We start from the raw sequence: 22,967 nt of genomic DNA on the forward strand, positions 1-22,967 counted from the left end.
CCCATTGAAAGTAAGACAATAAGGATTTCAAGAAAGTTCATGTTTCTCAATTATAAGAAATAATTTCAAAGATTTTAAAAATATTTTGGGAAACATTTAACCATAAAAACTTAAGTATCTTTGCTTTAGAAATCTTAACTGTCATATTAGTAAGATAGGTTAATTTTTTTTTAATTCATCACCTATTGATTTAGCTTCTCTATCTTTTAGGTATTTTGTTAAATATACAATAAAAATATCTATAATTGGCTTTGAGTTCACAATCCCAAAAGAGAGATAAAAGAATTATATCTTATAGCACATTATAATAAAAAACATATGCCCAGGATTATTTTGAGAACAAGTAGAATTTCAGATGGATAAATTTTTAGATGGACGTAACCTAATTTCATCAGAGGCAGAAAAGATGGCCAGCTAAGGAAACAAAAAGTGGCACCTGAACGTGAAGTAAGTGTTAGCTAACTCTTTTCATTTGAATTTGGGCAAATCCTAAAGTCTTATCTTTCAACTTCCTTGTTCAGCATTTTCTTCTCTCTTTTGTTTCTACTTTTGTAGAAGAGTTTAGAATTGATGCTTCATTATTATAAATTTATTGCATTATTTCATTTTTATATTACTGAAATTAAATGACCTCTTTACTTCTATGATATTTGGTTAATCTTATTTATGCTCTGTGAATCTCCACAGGAAAAAAGGTATATATTTTTTTCCAGTAACACAGTGAACCAATTATATTTATTTTGTGTTTGAGTTTTAGAGTGGATGGTAACAAAACCATTGTTGATCTCTTGACTTTCTTGTTGCAGGCCTGGTGTATTTGCCTTGCATTGGGGTTGTTCACCTTAAATTGTAAATTTTGCAAAGGCTAACTAGGTTTCTGTATTTTTCCCTATTGTGTGTTCCTTCCTCTCCAGTCACCCCCATAGAAGGTTTAATACATTATTTTTAAAGACATTAATGTGTAATGTAGTTCATCTCATTTATCATTAATAGAAATCTGAAATTTAAAAGTGTGTCATATTTTATACATGTTTAATTTGAGGTGACAGTGGGACATCCAAATGGAAATGTCCAATTAACAAGTAGACATTCAGATACCAAATTACTGAGATGAGAAAGATTGTATTTATCCTTCAGAGGAAGTCTTAGAATAAAAGTCAAATCCTGTCATCCTTCTGTTGTTAATCCTCCAGTGACTGCCTCAGTCACTGGGGCTTAAAGTCCTTATAATGACTTTTAAGGCCTTACATGGTATAGCCTCCCATTATCTCTCTGACCTCATTGCCTATCCCCCTATTCCCCAGTTCTAGCCATGCTCACCTCTTTCATGTTTCTCAAAAAGCAGTTATGCTCCTGCCTTAAGGCCCTTCTACCTCCCCCTGCCAGTAGCACACTTCCTCCATATATCATTCTGTTGGCTCTCTCCCTTACCTCCTTCTTACCTTTGCTCATATCTCTCACTTTTTCAGTGAGTCCTTCCCTAACTGTCTTACTTGCTTCCCTTCCACTTCCACATAATTAAGCCTCTATTTTTGCCTTATTTTTCTCCATAGCTCTTATCACCTTCTAATATACTATAAAATTTCCTTTTTCATTTTATGTATTGTCATCTCCCTCACAATAGAATGAAACTTTATTAGTGATTTTGTAAATTTTACTCATGGCTGTATCCCTAGTGCCTAGAATAGAGGTTGGCATATGGTAAGAGCTCAGTAAACATTTGTGGCTAATTTAAATTGGTCTGCTCCCACACTGAGATCAATTTAAAGATTTTTGGCTAATATTTACCTTTTTGTCTAATATTTACCTTTGCTGAGAACATGAGATATTACCAAGATTTTTAAAGCCTAGATGAGGTTGAAGCTAAAGTTAACATATGTAATCTATATGCTTATATATATACAAATGATATATATAACATTATATGTAGATTACATTGTAATGCATAATACATGGCATATATAATCTATGAACACTTGATTGGACAGTCATTTAGTAACTCATTCACCAGATTCTGTAATAGACTCACACAATAAGTGAGAGCTGATGCAAACTTTATGTTTAGGAGATTGGATATTGTCCCATGGGTAATGAGGATTTAATAGGCATACACTTGGTAGCCTACTCTTGTGGGTCTACAGAGGATAAACTTAAGGAGGACAAGACTGGAAACAGGGAGAAGCTGTTTGGGAAGGTATTTTAGTAGTCCACTAAGAGTTAAATGAAAACCTGAATTGAAATATTGGTAAAGGAGAATATGAAAAAGGGATGGATTTTGGAAATACTTGAGAAGTAAAAACTGACAAACCTTGGTGTTTGCTTGCATGCAAGATATGAGAGAAGAGGCTAGAATGACTGCAGTGTACCAACAAGAAATACATGAGTAGAAAATAGGTTTAGAGAAAGACTTTGCCCAAGGTCAGACAGGTAGTGTTTAATCCAGGACTTGAACAAGGTTTTTCTGGCCCCAAAGCCCTGGGGTTTTTTTGTTTGTTTTTACTTTTATTACTATTTTTAATTGATGCATAATAATTGAACATATTTATGGGGTACAGTGTGATATTTTGATACATGTGTACAATATGTAATGATCATATCAGAGTAATTAGCATATCCATCACCTCAATCATTTTTCATTTCTTCATGTTGGGAACATTTAAAATCTACTCTTTTAGCTATTTGAAAATAAATTGTTGTTAATTATGTTTACCTACAATGCTATAGAACACTAGAAGTGATTCCTCATATTTAGCTGTACTTTTGGATCTGTTAAACAACCTCTGGCTATCCTCTCCTCCCTGCATCCTTCCCAGCCTGTAGTAACCACTATTCTACTGTCTACTTCTATGAGATTAACTTCTTGAGTTTGCATGTGAGTGAGAGTATGCAGTAAATTTGTTCCTCTATGCCTGGCTTATTTCACTTAGCATAATGCCCTCCAAGTTTGTCCATGTTTCCATGAATGACAAGATTTCATTCATTTTTGTGGCTGTATGGTATTCCATTGTGTATATATACCACATTTTCTTTATCCATATATCCGTTGATGGGCACTTAGGTTGATTTCATATCTTGGCTTATTGTGAATACTGCCATGTAATATTGGAGTGCACATATCTCTCCAACATACTGATTTCATTTCCTTTGGATATGTACATATTTTTAGGATTTCTGTATCAGATATATAGTAGTTCTATTTTTAGTTTTTTGAAGAACCTCCATGCTGTTTTCCAAATGGCTACACTAATTTACATTCCTACTAAAAATGCGTAAGATTTCCCTTTTCTCCTCATTTCTTCCCAGGATGGCAGCCCATCCTTTTAACTACCATGTTGCAGTAGGCAAATCTAGTTGATTTCTTATCAGGGAAATGAGACCTTGAAAATGACATTTAAGCAGGGATGCTTTTGCTGCTGTTTATAGGACAGATTAGAAGTGAGAATGACAGGAATTGAGAAGCAAGATTAAAGGATCTTGCATTAATCTAGAATTAGGTATTTGGTTCCAGACAAGGATTGTAACTGTATCTGGGAATGAAGAAGGAGGAGACAGTCTTGTCAAGGAAAAATCAGCAGGATTTGGATTCCAGTTAGAAATGAGTAAAAAAGAATAATAAAAAATGGTAAGATTGTAATCGTAGAAGCTGGAATTTTTCATAAATAGCACTTCTAATATGGAGAAATTGAAAATGTGCCATATTTGGTTGCATGAAATAATAAGTTTTTGATTAAAATTTTAGGGATTATTTGTGCACCAAAAAGATATGACAGTCATTGGTCTTCAGAAGAGGGCTAGACGCAGAGTCAGTTTTAGAGAAAAGGGTTTACTTAGACATACCAATTAAAGCCATGTGAGCGATTCTCAACATTCTTTATAGTAAAGCTTCTCAGTATGGCTGCTAACATACAGTGCTGTAGTTTAATAATTTAGAATGTTAGGAAAAGCTAAAGTTTCACCCATTTAATAAGAATTGTCTTTCCTTTTATAAGGATAGACGGAGTAAAAGAGAACGGTGAAGTATGTTGTTTGGCACTAATAAAATCCAAAAGGTAGTGACCAAGGATAGGTAAGACCAAGGATAGGGTTCTGAGTTTCATTAGGGATTATATGGAGAATAATGGTTGATGAGGGACAGATCAGAAGGGATCTTTAAGTGCAGTCGCTAACTGGCGCAACATGTGAGAAGCCTGGCTGGCATGCTAGGGGGAATGACTTTGTGTTCTCTGGCATCTATACCAAGGTCCTAACATAGACTAAACATTTGATCTTTGTTGCCTGACTACGTAAACAAAAGGTTAGGAGTATAGAACTCAAAGCGTAAAGTACAATTCAAAATCTAAATCTCGTTTATCACTTTAACTTAATTCTATATGTATTATTTATCTATCAATATAAAATCCCAAACCTTATGAGTGAAAGTTATTTTAAATTCTTTTGAAAAGCAGGTTCTAAATAATAAATGCAAAGAATAATTTATCTGACTCTAGTTCAACATTCAGCTTTTACATTTACACATGAAAATGATTTTTTTCTCTTTGGGAAAAAATCTCAGTATCTGTTTAATTATTCCAACCACATTTTCATCCTAATTGGTTGTAACAGTTTCACAAAGGATTATTAATTTTATTTTACAGATATAGAAAAGGAAATATAGAAATACTATCTGATGACCTCTGTACTTTTGTATAGATACTAATGATTTTATGATGGCTATAATTATCTATTCATTAAAATAGCACAATTTTTAGAAATTTTCTAACATAGGGGAGCGTCGCTACCTTTATTTGGTTAGAGAGGTCATAAGGGTAGATTTCTTACTGTTGTTCTTCCTGTTTAGGTGTGAAGTTTTTCAACATGAGTGGCCTCGGGGACAGTTCATCCGACCCTGCTAACCCAGACTCACATAAGAGGAAAGGATCGCCATGTGACACACTGGCATCAAGGTAGGAACACTCCTCTTAGTCTATTTTCGGCAGAGCTGCTTTATTACTTTCACTGCCACTTCACAGCTTTTGTTTAAATACCCCAAGTTTAGTGCCTTTCTTTGAGTACTTCATACTCACCATGTTCTCTTCCTTCCCCCAGGGTCTTTGCACATGCTTCTCCCTATATCCAGTATCCAGCCTACTTCCTCTTGATTTCCTTTAGTTAACACCTACTCATCCTTCAGATGCCAGCTTAGTCATTACATCCTTAAAGGGAGGCTTCTCTTCCTTCCATAACTGGTAGATCAACTTCCTTCATTCATGTATCTGTCTCAGATGTTTTCATAGTCATGATCCATAATTGCAGATTTTTACTAGTTTGTGTGATTATTTCATGAATTCCTCCTGGCTTCTCTGCTAGACTCTGAGCTGCCACGTGGTAAGGGGCCTTGTCCATTCTTGCTCATCATTGTATCCTTAGTTCCTAGCACAGTGTGTGGCTTATATGTAGTAAGGACACAGAAAAGATTTGTCAAATGAATACATAACTCTATTATACATCTTTCGTTGCCGTCATAGAACATTATGGCATTAGTGGAACTAAGAAATATCGGGATTTTAAAAAATGATTATTGTGTAGTTAAATATTTGGTTTATTATAAGGAATATAACCACCTTAAATGAACTAAGAGATCTAATGCTAAGGAGACCCTCACAAAGGCCAGATAGAGAAGAAACCTCAAATGCCATATAGATTTAAATATGCATAGTTATATTCAGTCCTATTAACTTTTGATTAGTATCGCATTAACATGAATATACCACATTTAAAAAATATATTTTTCTACAAATATATTCCCTAGATGCTCATTTAACATTCTATTTAAAAAGAGCAGCTAGCTTCCTACCTGAGAGCAACTTCCTACAATGAGTGGAGATTTTACTCCACTCATCTTCCAGAATTTAGAGGAAAGTGTTTCAGACTCCACACTATTGACATTTTGAGTCAGATAATTTTTTGTTATAGGGGAGCTGTCCTGTATTGTGTAGGATGTTTAGCAGTAGCCCTGCTTCTACACACCACATGTCAGTAGCATCTTGGTTGTAACAACCAAAATGTCTCCAGACATTGCCAAATGTCCCCTGGGGCCAGGGAAAACAAAATCACCTCTAGTTGATAATCACTCATCTAGAGAGTAAAGCTACAGAAGACTCATCTATCCTTGGATTACGTGCTGCTTTCTCATGGGAGGGAAGAAGAGAGGATTTTAACAGGAGAATGCAAGGGCTCTAGGCTCGAGAAAGTAAAGTGACCATTTCTCTGACTCAGTTCAGAGAGCTGTTATAGAGTGACAATAATCTGAGTACTCATAATCACAAATAAGTGTCCAGATGCAGGGAGGAATGTTGAGATCAAGATAACAATCTAGAAGTGTGCTGTCAAAAATTAATGCTCTTATTTATATCTGTATATAAAGTCAGTCCTTAAAGGAAAAGTTAAGAATAAATAAATCAAACTATCTTTTACATTTTTTTTTTTTTTTTTTGAGAGACAGAGTCTCGCTCCATCTCCAGGCTGAAGTGCAGTGGCGCGATCGATCTCGGCTTACTGCAACCTCTGCCTTCCGGGTTCAATCGATTCTCCCGTCTCAGCCTCCCGAGTACCTGGGGTATAGGCATGTGCCACCACACCCAGCTAATTTTTTGTATTTTTAGTAGAGATGGGGTTTCATCATGTTAGGCAGGATGGTCTCGATCTCCTGACCTCGTGATCTGCCTGCCTCTGCCTCTTAAAATGCTGGGATTACAGGTTTGAGCCATTGCACCTGGCTGCATTTAATTTTTTATTTGGGGAAATTTTTTAAATATATAAAAGAATAGGCCGGGCGTGGTGGCTCAAGCCTGTAATCCCAGCACTTTGGGAGGCCGAGGCGGGTGGATCACGAGGTCAAGAGATCGAGACCATCCTGGTCAACATGGTGAAACCCCGTCTCTACTAAAAATACAAAAACATTAGCTGGGCATGGTGGCGCGTGCCTGTAATCCCAGCTACTGAGGAGGTTGAGGCAGGAGAATTGCCTGAACCCAGGAGGCAGAGGTTGCGGTGAGCCGAGATCGCGCCATTGCACTCCAGCCTGGGTAACAAGAGTGAAACTCTGTCTCAAAAAAAAAAAAAAAAAAAATAGAATATAGATTGAGAAACTATATATATCCAACACAATGTAATTGATACTGTTTTATCATATCACTGTATTTTGTTAATATTTGATCATATTTGCATAATCCTGTTTAAATAAAAGTAATATATTACTTAACAATTGAATTGATTTGTTTGTAGTACATTTCTCCTATTTTTAATAATTATATGTACACACACAGATATCTTTGAGCCATATAGAATATTAAATTTACATAATTTATATAATACTATATATTTTCTATACTATACTTTTTTCAACATGGATTTTGAGATTTAAATATGCATAGACGTATTCAGCCCTATTATTAACTTTTGATTAGTATTGCATTATATGAACATATCACATTTGAAAGATATATTTTTCTACAGATACATTCCCTAGAGATAAGCAGCTTGTTATAAATTTTCAGTGTCACAGCCAGTCCTGCAGCAAACATCCTCACACGTATCTCCTATTTTTATACATAAGAGTTTCTCTGGCTAGGCACAGTGGTTCACTCCTGTAATCCCAGCACTTTGGGAGGCCGAGGCAGGTGGATCACCTTAGGTCAGGAGTTTGAGACCAGCCTGGCCAACATGGTAAAAACCCGTCTCTATTTAAAAAAAAAAAAAAAAAGCCAGATGTCATGGTAGGCGCCTATAATCCCAGCTATTCAGGGTGCTGAGGCAGGAGAATTACTTGAACCCTGGAGGTGGAGGTTGCAATGAGCCAAGATTGCACCACTGCACTCTGGCCTGGCCAACAAGAGCAAAACTCTGTCTCAAAAAAAACACAAAGTTTCTTTATGTAAATTTTTATATTTACCAGGTAGGTACCACATTGTTTTTCAAATAACAGGCATTGAGAATTCCTCTTTTCCCACATTCTTACTAATACTGTTCTCTTCTCATTTTAACACTTTGCCAATCTAATGGGTATGGGGTTATAGTTTTAAGGGCATTTCCATGATAATTAGATAAATTAATCATCTTTTTTTGGTCTTTTACTCATTTATATTTTTCTCCTTTGTGAATTTCTTGGTTGTATCTTTTGCCTATGTTCCTGCTGCATTGTTTGTTCTTTTCTTTTTAATCTCTAAGACTTATTTAAAATTTTCTACTTACTAACCTTTTCTTGCTTATAATTGATACAAGTATCTTCTTCCAACCTGTTGGTTAACGTTATTTATGATGTCTCTTGACATACAAAGCCTTAGGTTTTCATGTGTCGAGCTTTTTAGGGTCTTGTTTAATAATTTTTCTTCTACTCTAAGGCTTTAAATACATTTTTGTATGTTTTCTTCTAATACACATTTAGGGTTTTGATTAATCTGTAATTTATTTTTGTGTATGGTGTAATGTAGGGACCTAATTTATTTATTGTGTTTCTAATTATCAGTAATAACATTACCCTTGACTGGTTTTGCTGTTACCTTTATTATAAATCAAGTTCCTGTATATATAGAGATCTGGTTCTGAGCTTTCTTATGATACTTGCCTTGATATGTGATGGAACCAGTCATTCTTTTTTGTTATTCTTCAAATTCATCCATTGTGCTGAATCTTCTTATGTGTTTTATTGGTTTATCTGTAGATGCTCTTTGATGTTTTTGTGTATGTAACATCATTACAAATATATAAGTTTCACATCTTTTTCTCTTCTTTAGATATCTTAAAGATAATAATCTTCATATTTGCTTTAAAAATACTTGAAAGGATGATCTCTTTGAGGTTTATAACTGAAATATGGGCTTCAGCTTTAACAAAATGATGTATTTGACATGGTAAACTGAAAATTTATAATTTTGAAACTGAGTTTATGTATGATACCACCTTGTAATGTTTCTGTCCCTACAAACATATGTGAATTCATTAATCATAAAGAGCATCTGTTAGACATCAGGGTATTGCCAGTATTGTACACAGATCCTTGGATAGGAGAGTTTCTCAGCAACTGTTCGGTGGGGTGAGATACCTCATATCTCCCTCCTGCTACCTCTTCTCCATTCATTCATTTTTCTAGGAGAAAGTGGCTTAAAATATTAATCTCAAAATCATAGGTAGCTGTGTTTATACTTGTTTAACATTTTCAATTCAACTCAAGTATGTATTAAGTGCATACTCTTCAGCCAGCACCATTTGCTTGATGCTTTAAGGATGCAAGAGAGGGTGGGCCCGGTGGCTCACGCCTGCCCAGCACTTTGGGAGGCTGAGGCAGGTGGATCACAAGGTCAGGAGTTGAGACCAAGCTGGCCAACATGGTAAAACCCCATCTCTACTAAAAAAATACAAAAATTAGCCGAGCATGGTGGCATGCACCTATAATCACAGCGATATGGGAGGCTGAGGCAGGAAAATTGCTTGAACCGGGAGGTGGAGGTTGCAGTGAGCCAAGATCGTGCCACTGCACTCCAGCCTGGGCGATGGAGTGAGACTCCATTTCTGTCTTTAGGGAGCTTACAAATCTGGTCATGCCACTCATTCTTCTTAAGCCCTTCTGGGCTCCTCATTTCCCTGAAAATAAATGATCATAATACAAATGATGATAATAGATAACATTTACTGAGCTAAAAGTATATGCCAGGAACTCTGCCAAGCATTTTACATGTATCCTCTTTTTTAATACAAAACCCTGGGAAGTAATGTCATTATCCCAGTTTTACAGATAAGGAAATTGAAGCTTAGGAAAGTTAACTTGCCACTAAGTGACTTGTCCAGGGTTGTATGTCTAGTAAATGACAGGAAGCTTGGGTCTGTGCCTTTTTGTTGTTGTTATTAAGAAATAGGATCTCATTCTGTTGCTCAGGCTAGAGTAGAGCAGCACAATCATAGCTCACTACAACTTCCAACTCCTGGGCTCAAGCACTCCTCCCATCTCAGCCTCTGGAGTAGCTGGAATTACAGGCTCACACCATCACTCCTGGCTAATTTTTTCTTTTCTTTCTTTTTTTTTTTTTTTTTTTAGAGACAGGGTCTTGTTGTGTTACCCAGGCTGGTCTTGAACTCCTAGCCTCAAGCTGTCCTTCTGCCTCTGTCTCCCAAAGTTCTGGGATTACAAGTGTGAGCTGCTGTACCCAGCTGAACCTGTGCTTTTAAGCAGTATACCGTGCTTTTTATCATGGCATGCAAGATCCCTTGTGATCTGATCTCGACCACATCACTTGCCCTTTTGTCTCTTATCATCTGTAGTTTAGCTATATTGAACCACTTGTAGATTCTTTATCTTGGTATTTTCACTCTTACTTTATACCTTTGAAAAAGTTGTGTTTTTTTTTTTTTCCTTTCAGAAAACCAGCCTCTCCCTACCACTAAGTTCATGTATCTTGTTTTCTAGGTCTAGATGTATACTTTTGTAGTGTTCTAGTCTTGTCGCATAGTATTATAATGGCCTGTTTTCTTTGTTTTCCAAATAATTGGGAGCTACATCTTATTTATTTATTTATAATGATTTTTATTGCTGCTTATAAAACAGAGATACTTGTGACCAATTTTTCCTATTATATTAGTTTGATAATTACAAAGTTTCAAAGTCATGCTTCACTGTCTTTATATGTGTCACAAAACAAATTGCCTGATGACTTGGCTAAATAAACCAGGGCTAATGACTGGAAAGCAAAAATGAATCATAGTCATTCAATACATTTGGTATACTTTTTTTAAAAAAGTGCTACCTGTACTGTATGCACTGTTATTCCTTGTTCTCATTATTTTTCTTTAAAATAAATTGTTTGTTTATTGCATTTATGGGAACTTATAAATCGATTTTTTAAATATTTCTTTTAGGACACAGCTGTACACAGAATACATTGTTCACTGTACCTTCATTTCTGATTATTAGCCTTCTTATTTTGCTTTTGAATGGATACTTTGTTGATGAGGATCAACTAATGGTTTAATCATTATAAGAAATAAGATTTTATCAGATTTCTGATTATAACTTAGTTGAATTCTAGTATTGTCTTCCCTGCTTAATTTATAACCGTTATTTGTAAATTTAGATTTTTCTACTTCAGGAAGTTATTCATAATATAAAGTAGTTCCAAATCCAACTAGTGTATTTATTATGTTTACTTTTAATATCTAGTAATTGTTATTTGAAAATATTCAAGGTATATATATGATTGGAGAAATACATCTGTTATAGCAGTCAATTTATATATTTTGGCCAGAATTGTTTTCTAAACTTTGGTATTTTGTAGTATCTGCTTTTTAGATGTGAATTTATGTCACTTTCTAAATCTGGTTTTATATTTTCAATAAAAATAAAGATCTGACTAAATGTGTAAGCATTAGATACTTGATCAGAGAAGGAAATATGGTGATACAAATGTACACTAACTGGATTTTCTTTGTGTGACAGCACTGAAAAGAGGCGCAGGGAGCAAGAAAATAAATATTTAGAAGAACTAGCTGAGTTACTGTCTGCCAACATTAGTGACATTGACAGCTTGAGTGTAAAACCAGACAAATGCAAGATTTTGAAGAAAACAGTAGATCAGATACAGCTAATGAAGAGAATGGAACAAGGTAAAAAAAAAAAAAAAAAAAAAAACATGGCTGTGTGCTTTGTTATTAAGATATTTATAATATATGATTTTACTTTTTTATTAAGAAATCACATTGAACATTATAATTTTATATAGAAGTGTCTTTAAGATCCTTTTTATTTTAGAGAGTGAACCTGAGAATCTTCTTGTTAAAATGTCTTAATAAGTTAACTCAAAACCTGGTTGTTTTAGGAGATTATGGGACTCAATATCATAGGGGATTGAGTCAGAAGACACAAGTTGTGGAGTTTGGCCTGAGGCCCTGGCATAGAGTTCTTTAGGACAGTGAGAGTTCTTTTTTTTTTTTCTTGAGACAGAATCTCACTCTGTCGCCCATGTTGGAGTCCAGTGGCGCCATCTCGGCTCACTGCAACCTCCACCTCCTAGGTTAAGTGAGTCTCCTGCCTCAGCCTCCCTAGTAGCTGGGATTATAGGCGTCCACCACCATGGCTGGCTAATTTTTGTATTTTTAGTAGAGATGGGGTTTCACCATCTTGGCAAGGCTGATCTTGAACTCTTGACCTTGTGATCCACCCACCTCAGCCTCCCAAAGCTCTGAGTTTACAGACGTGAGCCACCATGCCTGGCCAATAGGAGTTCTTTAGGATAGTAACTCTATGAAGGGAAAAATCTCTCCACTTCTTTGAGGAAGTTTATCTCTACCTGGGCTCCTCTCTGAAAAAAAAAACTGATTTTTTTTTTTTTTGAGACGGAGTTTTACTCTGTCACCCAGGCTAGAGTGCAGTGGTGTGCAATCTCAGCTCACTGCAACCTCTGCCCCCTGGATTCAAGCGTTTCTCCTGCCTCAGCCACCCGAGTAGCTGGGGTTACAGGTGTGCACAATCATGCCCAGCTAATTTTTGTGTTTTTAGTAGAGACAGGGTTTCACCATGTTGGCCAGGCTGGTGTATTTTTAAGGTTCGTATTTATACTTCCTACGTTTACTGGGAACCCCATACCATCAAAGCTTTTGGTTGCCTACCATAAACAAAGGCAAAGCGCTTTGAAGAAATAATCCCACAAGCTGGCCCCATGGAAGTGCCACAGAAAAAGTACTTCTGAGGGTGATTTTACACTGCAAAGTTACTTAACATATGAAGACATCATCTAGAGTAACCGCACAAATAACAGAATGACAGACCCCAGAGAACTTCGGATTATTAGCATTAAAGTTTTGTAATTTTAAGATCTTAGAAGCTGGAAAACAGTATAGTGACAACTGATTTAGCCAACAGGAGAAACTGTACTGTAAAACTGCAGAGGGGAGCACCAACAAGAGGCTCTATGCCACCCTTCCTTGCTTGGTCTCAAAACACTAACAGCCTAGCTCATACTCCCTAAATTGAGGGTGGCAGGATTCCTCTGAGTCTACTGAGCAGTCGGAGGGCAAAGTCATGTGGGATGATCCTCAAATGAAAAAAATAGCTCCTTATCTTACCTCCACTCCTCACATAACTTCCAGCTAACTATTTAATGTGAACAAAAAGCCAGGTATTGGAGGAAAGTCTGTAATATAAAAGAGAGCAAACCAATCAAACAAACAGAAAAAAGGGAACTCATTAAGCAGAGACAACGCAGGGAGCTGAAGAAAACTTAAAAAGATTCCAGTCCTTCAGAGACATAAGGGATGGTATTTCATTATAAAATGAGAATAATTGCTACAAAACGAAACATTCAAAACCAGAAATAGCATTTGGAACTTAGGATAGTTGGAAAAAATTTTACCTCTTTACCTTGTTTCTACTCTGCCTCCTCACACTGTCTGCACACACCAGTTGCAGACACACTCTGCCCCTGATATTTACACTTTGCTGTTCCCTTTGTCTGGAATACACTCTCTCTAGATATACACATACTTTATTCACCCCTTTCATGTCCTTGCTCAGATACATCTTTTGAGTGAAGTTGTTCCTAACTAACCTATTTGAAATATTTTAAAAACCAGTAAACAAAATCTGTACATCTTTTTACACCTTCCTTATTTTCCCTACAGTACTTTTTACATCTGACATATTACATATTTTATATATTATTTGCCTGCCCACACTAGAGTTCCACGAGGGCAAGGATTTCTATTTGTTCATGACTATATCCTCAGTACCTAAAATATCACTTGGCTACATAGTAGGCTTTCAATGCAGACTTGTTGAATGAAGGGATGAGATTTGAAGAAATATCTTAGAAAATAAGCAATGGAAAATGAGAGAAAAAATAAGACACTTATAGGATTAGTTCAGGAAGTCTAACATATGATTAATCCCAGAAAAAGAGAATAAAACAAATAGAAGGGAAGAAATGATAAGAGAAATAATGCCAAAATAATGTTCTCAGAACTAGAAGAATATTGGTTTCCAGATTGAAAGCCCTCATGTAGTGCCCAGTGCAGTTGTTGAAAAAAAAGAAACTCATACTAATGCACAATTTAGCGACATTTCAGGACACCAGGGAGAAAAACAAGAGAGAAGAAAAAGCAGGTCTCATACACACTAGATTGCTTTCAGAATAGGTTCACATTTCTCAATAACAACATTGAAAACTAGGATTCTAGGCCCAGAATTCTGTGTTCATCCAGCTGAAGTTATGAGTGCCAGATAGGCATGTTCAGACATTCAAAGTCTCAAAGGTATTACCTTCTATTATACCTGTTTCAGAAATCTCTGTCTTATCCAAGATAGTAAAGCTAGAAAGAAGCACAAGATCTTAACTCAGGGAAACTATGGAATCTTTCTTAATCTTAAGAAAGGTAAAAGGAGCCCCAGAGTTACAGTTGTGCAGCAGCCTAGAAAATAGCCAGTCACAGTTGGAGCAGGTGGTTAGAGGACTCTAGGGAATATTTCCAGGGGGCAGGGGGTGGGTGGGGGAAAGGAACACTTAAAGAGTATCTGCCAGTTGACTGAATTGAGATGAATTTTTCAGCTCTGGAGGGGAGTTTAGGGTTGAATTAAACTACACAAAAGCTGAAACAATATAAGAAATGTAAAGTATAACACACACACCTTGGCTCCCTTATAAAGTATGTGGCCATAGCAACATAGATATCAAATATTGGTTACTCAAAAAAATTGTTAAGACTATACTGAAAGTATGAGAGGAGGAGTAATTTGTGTAGCAAGTTGGTGTAAGCATGTTAAATTCTTGCCTTTCATGATAGCATGATAGATTATGCCTAACATGGACAAAATCAAGTTATAGCAAATTCACATGTTACTAAGAAGTATGAAACATATTAATTAGGATATAGGCTAGGCAAGTAGAACAACACACCCAAAATACAGTGGTTTTAAACAGTCTAGAAAAGTGTCAGGGATTGACTCCTTCTATCCTTTTTGCTCTGCCATTCCTAGGGTATTGCCATTATCCATGTGGTTAGACATAGCTCCCTTGTCCAAGTCCCAGCTGACAAGAAGAAGAAAGAAAGAAACAAGAAGGCGTGGTTCTTTCCCTTTACGGATAAGACCCAGAAATTGCATGTCACTTCTGTTCACATTCCCTTAGGCCAGAAACTAGTCACATAGCCATTCCTACCTTAGGTTTTCCCTAAAATGTTAAATGTTTTGCACTTCACACAAAAATTATTTAATCTACTTGAACTTGATAGTTTATGTTGGTTAGAACTTGCTTAAAAACAAAAGCCTTCCTTACCTTCATGTAATAAAACACATGAAATGATAAAGGAAATATATCTTAAAATGAGAAACTCCTGCACCATAATAATAATAAGATAACCTAATTAAAAAATAAGCAAAGACCCTGAATAGACATTTCTCCAAAGAAAATGTACAAATGGCCAACAAGCACATGAAAAAGATGCCCTATATCATTAGCCATTAGGGAAATGCAAACTAAAATCATAGTGAGATACCATTTCACACTCACTAAGATGGCTGTAATCAAAAAGACAGATAAGGCTGGGTGCTGTGGCTCATGCCTGTAATCCCAGCATTTTGGGAGGCCAGGATGAGAAGATTGCTTGAGCCCAGGAATTTGAGGTTGCAGTGAACCTATGATTGTGTCACTGTACTCCATCCTGGGCAACAAAGCAAGGAGTATCTTAGGGAGAGAAAAAAAAAAAAAGGTAATAACAAGTGTGGGTGAGAAACTGAAAGCCTCACATACTTCTGATGGGAATGGAAAATGAAGGAGCCACACTGGAAAACAGTCCAACAGTTTCTCAATTGGAGAGTTTAGGGTTGAACATAGAGCTAGCTATCATATCCAATAATTCCACTTCTAGGTGTATCCCTGAGAGAAATGAAAACACGTCCATACAAAAATTTGTACATGAATGTTCACAACATTATCACAAATGGCTAAAAAGTGGAAACTACCCATATGTCCATCAGCTGATGAACAGATATATAAAAGTCCATATACTCCTATAATGGACTATTATTAGGCAATAAAAAGGAATAAAGTACTGATCAATATTTCAACATGGTTGAACCCTGAGAACATTATGCTAAGCCAAAGAAGAAGCCAAATCACATGTGACCACATATTGCATGATTCCATTAATAGGAAATGTCCAGAAAAGGCAAATTCATTAAGATAAAAAATAAGTTGGTCATTGCCTCAGGCTAGGGGTATTGGAAAAATGGGAGTAACTGGTAATAAGAATGGAGTTTTTTTGGTGAGTGGTGAAAATATTCTAAAATTGATTCTGATAGTAGTTGCACAACTGTGAATATACTAAAAATCATTGAATTGTGTGCTTTAAATAAGTTAATTGTATGTCATACAAATTATAGCTCACAAAAGTCATTATTATAAATATTAAGTGAGATAATATTTTACACCATAGATCTGCAAAACTTAAAAACTATGTTATTGTTTTTCAGTGAAGATGCAAAACCAATGTTACAACCTCTTTGGAGAGCAGCTTGTCTTATATTAATACCTAGTAATATAAATTATGCAGACATTACAATCCTACAATTTCACTTCTCGTATTTATCCTGAAGAAACTGTGACACATCTACAAAAGAGGAAATACCAAAAATAGTTTATTATAGCACTGTAGTTATCAAAAGACCTACCAGTAGGGGAGTAGAAATCAACTGTGGATTACTTATGTAATACTCTAACAGCAGTTAAAATGAATGAATCAAATGTACATGTATCAATGTGATTAAATCTCAAACATGATATTAAGTGAAAAAAGCAAGTTGAAAATGTCTGTACAGTTGTCCCTTGGTATCTGTGGGGGGTTGGTTCCATGACCTCCCACTGATACTAAAATCTCAGTATGCTCAAATCTCTGATACAAAATGGTGTAGTATCCGGGGGCAGTGGTATAAGCCTATAATCTCAGCTACTTGGAAGGCTGAGGCTAGAGGATTGCTTGAGCTTAGGAGTTTGGGGCTAGCCTGGGCAACATAGCAAGATCCCTCTCTCTTAAAAGAAAACAAAACAAAATAAAAAATAAAATAAAATGGCATCATATTTGCATATAATTGGCGCATATCCTCCCATGTAATTTTTTTTTTTTTTTTTTTTTTTGAGACAGAATCTCATTCTGTCCCCCAGGCTGGAGTGCAGTGGTGTGATCTTGGCTCACTGCAACCTCCGCCTCCCAGGTCCAAGCAATTATCATGCCTCAGCCTCCTGAGTAGCTGAGATTACAGACATGTGCTACCACGCCCAGCTCATTTTTGTATTTTTAGTAGAGACAGGATTTCACCATGTTGGCCAGGCTGGTCTTGAACTCCTGACCTCAAATGATCTGCCCGCCTTAGCCTCCCAAAGTGGTGGGATTACAGACATGAGCCACCTCACCTGGCCCATGTACTTTAAATAATCTCTAGATTAACTATTATAATACCTCCTACAATGTAAAGGTTATGTAAATAGTTGTTGTACTGTATTGTTTAGGGAATAATGATAAAAGAAATATATGTGTTCAGTACAGACACAATTTTTTTTCAAATATTTTTGATCTGTGGTCAGTAGAATCCGTGGATGTGAAACCCATTAATTTGGAGGGCTAATGGTATACATAACTATATATTTATATAAACTTTAAAACACAAAACAATCATATATTGTTTATGAAATCATACGTATGTAGTAAAGGTATAAAAACATGCTTAGAATGATTATGACAATCTCAGAATAATGGTTATTTCTGAAAAAAGAGAGGAGGGAGGGCAGGGCTTTCACTGTATTTGCAACATGTGTTTATTTAAAAAGAAAAGATCTGAAGCAAATGACGTTAACATCTTTGAAAACCGAATGATGGCTATATTAATATGTGCTGTTAGTTTCTGTATGTTTTGGAATACTTGAAATCCTTCTTTTTTTGAGACATGGTCTCGTTCTGACACCCAGTCTGGAGTACAGTGGCACAATTATAGCCCACTGCTGCCTCAAACTCTTGGACTCAAGCAGTCCTCCTACCTCAGCTTCCTGAGTAGCTGGTATTACAGGCATGTACCACCATGCTTAGCTAATTTTTAAAAATTTTTGTAGAGATGCCGGGCGCGGTGGCTCACGCCTGTAATCCCAGCACTTTGGGAGGCCGAGGCGGGTGGATCACGAGGTCAAGAGATCGAGACCATCCTGGTCAACATGGTGAAACCCCGTCTCTACTAAAACTACAAAAAATGAGCTGGGCATGGTGGCGCGTGCCTGTAATCCCAGCTACTCAGGAGGCTGAGGCAGGAGAATTGCCTGAACCCAGGAGGCGGAGGCTGCGGTGAGCCGAGATCGCGCCATTGCACTCCAGCCTGGGTAACCAGAGCAAAACTCCGTCTCAAAAAAAAAAAAAAAAAAAAAAAAAATTTTTGTAGAGATAAGGGTCTTGCTTTGCTGCCCAGGCTGTTCTCAAACTCCTGGCCCCAAGCAGTGCTCCCACCTCTGCCTCCCAGAGTGCTGAGATTATAGGATTGGGCCACTGCACCCAACCCTGATGAAATACTTCCTGTTTTAAAGTGAAAATATGAATTTCTATGCTCAATAATACCATATTTGGCTTTTGGTTAACTAGTCTAACAGGTAAGAAACTTTTATTATTTAAGTATAATGCTGCTTTAAGATGATGGGATATGCAATATCACCTCACAAAAGAACTCTAAATTACTTAGCAGTTGCAGTTTTATCAATCAGAGCATCATAGCATGAATGTGAAATGTTAGTGAGTTCATGCAGGCTCTCAAAAGGAAAAATTATATTTTCATTCTTTCTTTAATGGTACTTGATCAAATCAGAAAAAGAAATAGAAAATTTGAGGAAATAATTATTCTTTTACAACTTATCCGTTTCTTAAAACTTTTGTCATGGACTTTTTAAAAAGGCTACATTTATAGCATTTTTCTCATTGTTGAAACACTGGATGTAGTATTCAAATCTTCATGCTACTATGTATTAGTTATATAATTTTCACATACATTACTTAACCTTTGTGATGTTCCATTTTATAATCCATAACATGAGTATAATTAAGGTTAGTGTGAAAGTGCCTAGATACTGACTAAATGTCATTTGAATTTGAAATTTGGTGAATCTATGTCTTCATAAACTTACCTTTATGGAAATGAGACCTTTTCAGATATGTGATTTTTTAAGTTTCTTTATTACAGAGAAATCAACAACTGATGACGACGTACAGAAATCAGACATCTCATCAAGTAGTCAAGGAGTGATAGAAAAGGAATCCTTGGGACCTCTTCTTTTGGAGGTAGGTGCCTTCATTGACTCAGAAAGTGATTAAAATCTTTGTTGTAGCCAATTCGGTTTTTTCTTTTGTTTTGTTTTTTTTGAGGCAGGATATCACTCTGTCGCCCAGGCTGGAGTGCAGTGGTGTTATCTCGGCTCACTGCAACCCCTGCCTCCCAAGATGCCTTGGATATAAGGCATTTTAATTTTTTTTAATGCCTTATATCCAGTTAATTATAAAACAAAGTAAAGAACTTTTTATAATTATTTTATCATGAAGAACATTTGACAGTTGTTACTGTTTCAGAATCAGAAGTGAATAATGAACATAAGAAATTTTCATGAAGGCATTCTAAGCAGTGAGATGGAAAACTGAAGCTTATTGTATGGCTTTGCCTTTTATTTCTGCAGTGGTTAGACTAGTTGGGAAAATAAAATACTAGAATTACTTAGCTAACTAGTGTTATCTATATGTATATCATAGAATTTTACTTTTGAGTGAAGGATCCCTCATTTTATTGCAGTACATGATTTTCTGCGACGTTTTCTGAATAAAAATGTTTAAATTGTTTATCTAAATATTCTAAGAGAATTACTATTTTAACTGTCACTTTGTAATATGAAGAACTTTTAAATTTGAATGACTTTGTAATTACTATGTAATTTTCACCTCTGCATTTTCTGTCTAATCTTTACTCCTTGCAATCTCAGTACAGATGTCTTATTATCAAGCATCCTCATTACTTTAAGTGCTTTCTCTCCTATGTGAATGTTTAAAGACATATATATGTATATATACACTCACCTCTCACAGTGTACAATTTCTAACTCTAGGTCTAATTACGTATATTTATTTATGCAAGGATATATAAAACAAAAATTTTCCTTTCCTTATCTTTCCTCAAGGTTCTCCTCCCTGGTGAAATATTCTTTACTCAGACTTGCATAGGTCTCTTTATTTTCTAACTCCTTTATATGTTTTGTGGTATTACCCTACCTTGTCCTGTCTTTGTATTAACCATAATTCCCTCTACCTACTGCTAATGTAAGAATAGTTTCAAAATTCAATTCTTGCTTTTACAGCCCCAGAAATATCATGTATTCTCATTGCTTCACTTTTTACCTCTATAGAGATGATACTCAAATATGTAATTTTTTGCTTTTACCTCTTCTCATACTTCATTCCTGTAATAAATAAATACTACTAATAATTAATAAATGCTAAATATTTTCAAGCCTCTTGTTAGCAACTTCTCCCTCTGAATCTATATTTTTTATTTCCCTACCACGTTATGCAGCCGCTTTATTGCTTCAGACTCTTGGTTTTAGTGGTCTTATTAGGGGAACAAGCACATAATTTTGTAGAATTATAAAAGACATTGGCCATTGAAACTAGGATGGAAACTACTCTCTGAGCAGGTACATGCACATATAACTGGTAAGGGGAGCTAGTATGTGTGATGGATGTGGATTTCTTATTGTCGTTACATTCTTTTCACAACCTGTCAAGTGGATTATATGACATATGACTGCATGTTGGAAAACAGTGTTGTAACAAGTATAGTAAAAATGTTAATGGTAGAATCTAGGCGGTGGATATACAGGTATTCACTAAGAAATTCTTTAAACTTTGCTGTATTTTGAAAATTTTTAATATAAATTGCTGGAGGAAAATAAATAGGTATCTTATGCTCATTTCCCATTTCCATCTTTATCTCTGCCCCTGCTTACCACCTGCCACCATCCTATTACTTGGTGATATGTTTGGCTGTGTGAACATTGATGTGAAAATCCACAATAAAATACTGGCAAACTGAATCCAACAGCAAATATGAATTTATTGGAATGCTATTTGGATATCGTAGAACCATACTTGGAAACAGAATGAAATCAAGGTATCATAAGGAGGCTAGAAAGCAAAAGCTTTGTTAATGGTGTCTTAGAAAGAACCATCCAGGCAGTGCCCTGCTGCTAGAATAAATATACTTTTGCTATGCTTAGCTTTTTGTAATTCTTCTCAAGATTCACATTTAAGGAGGAAGTCTCCCAATGGCCTGATTAAGAATCCCATAAGATTTTATGTAGCAGAGATGAAAATTTCCCAAAGGAAATCAGAATATTCTTTACTAGGGGAAAAGATGATTGTAGTTAAAAACAAATAAACAGGCTGGGCGAGGTGGCTTATGCCTGTAATCCCAGTACTTTGGGAGACCGAGGCAGGTGGATCACTTGCGGTCAAGAGTTCAAGATCAGCCTGGCCAACATGGCAAAACCCCCTCTCTACTAAAAATACAACAATTAGCTGTGTGTGGTGTTGAGCACCTGTAATCCCAGAATCTGGATGGCAATTCAGAATCTGGATGGCAACAAAGATCACTGAAATTCAGAATGTTGAAACCCAATCTAAGGAATCCAATAAAATGATAGAAGAGATTAAAGATAAAATAACTATTTTAAGAAAGAACCAAACTGATCTGATAGAGCTGAAAAACTCACTATAAGAAAAATTTCATAATATAATTGGTAATATTAAAGGCAGAATCAACCAAGCTGAGGAAAGAATCTCAGAGCTCAAAGACCAGTTCTTCAGTCAACTTAGACAGAAATAAAGAAAAAAGAATAAAAAAGAATGAATAAAATCTCCAAGAAATATGAGTTTATGTAAAGAGACTCAACCTACAGCTCATTGGTATCCCTGACAAAGAGGGAGAGTTTTTTTTTTTTTTTTTTTTTATTTGCTTGAGAGAATTCTTTATGTGCCCCATACACGCCCCTCACAGCCTGGTCCAGGCAGCAGCTGCCCCTACCTCCATGTAGGCTGCATAGAGTTGGACTTGGCAAAGTTTATGTGGATGGGCACAGAGTCCATCCCCCGCCAGGTCCTGAGAGTGACTGAGGGAAAGGGGTGGATTTCAGTGGGCTTTCTTGCTGTGTTGGGTGCTCTTGGAGAAAGGCTGTGGGCCCAGCCAGAGCTGCAGCAGGATGACAGCATGGCACACATGCAGGGCCGCAGAGCTGTAGGATGTGGAGGGGTATATGTTCCAGGAGAGCTAAATGAGCCCCAGCACCAACAACCTGAGCAGGTGTGTGAGCCAACATGCAGGCGTGGCTCACGGGAGGCAGAGCAGTATGTGGAAATACCAGATGTAGAACTGATAGTGGAGGAAGTGGCTGAAGCAGATGCCAATGAAGTTGGAGGTGAAGAGGGTAGAAACAATCTGGTTGAGTGTAAGGGGCTGGGGTGGAACCTTCCTTTTGGAGGGATCCCTCAGCAGCAACAAGGTACTTTTCCCTGTCCTGTGCTACCTACAGAGAGCAAACAGCAGGAGCAGGGTAAGGTGGGCAGCCAACAGTCAGTTTTCACACTGCTATAAAGAATACCTGATACTGGGCCGGGTGTGGTGGCTCATGCCTGTAATCCCAGCACTTTGGCAAGCCACAGCGGGTGGATCACTTGAGGTCAGGAGTTCAAGACCAACCTGGCCAACATGGTGAAACCCTCTCTCTACTAAAAATAAAAAAATTATCCTGACATGGTAGCACATGACTGTAATCCCAGCTACTCGGGAGACTGAGGCAGGAGAATCACTTGAACCTGGGAGACGGAGGTTGCAGTGAGCCAAGATGGCACCACTGCACTCCAGCCTGGGTGACAGAGCAAGA

At 36.6% G+C, this 22,967-nt stretch overlaps 1 protein-coding gene across 5 annotated transcripts in view; it reads left to right on the forward strand.

Annotated features, from left to right (window-relative positions):
* The window catches only part of NCOA1 (nuclear receptor coactivator 1), a 274,844-nt gene that overhangs the window by 158,174 nt on the left and 93,703 nt on the right, over positions 1-22,967 (forward strand). For all 5 annotated transcript variants that reach the window (XM_017526915.2, XM_037737771.1, XM_017526933.2 and 2 more), the window contains 3 exons: positions 4,838-4,943; positions 11,465-11,631; positions 19,229-19,326. In XM_017526915.2, coding sequence (XP_017382404.1) covers positions 4,855-4,943; positions 11,465-11,631; positions 19,229-19,326 — 354 coding nt within the window. In that variant the 5' untranslated portion in view covers positions 4,838-4,854. The remainder of the gene's footprint in view (positions 1-4,837; positions 4,944-11,464; positions 11,632-19,228; positions 19,327-22,967) is intronic.

This window comes from Cebus imitator, unplaced genomic scaffold, assembly GCF_001604975.1.
Source record: "Cebus imitator isolate Cc_AM_T3 unplaced genomic scaffold, Cebus_imitator-1.0 Scaffold1, whole genome shotgun sequence".
Classification (NCBI taxonomy): domain Eukaryota; kingdom Metazoa; phylum Chordata; class Mammalia; order Primates; family Cebidae; genus Cebus; species Cebus imitator.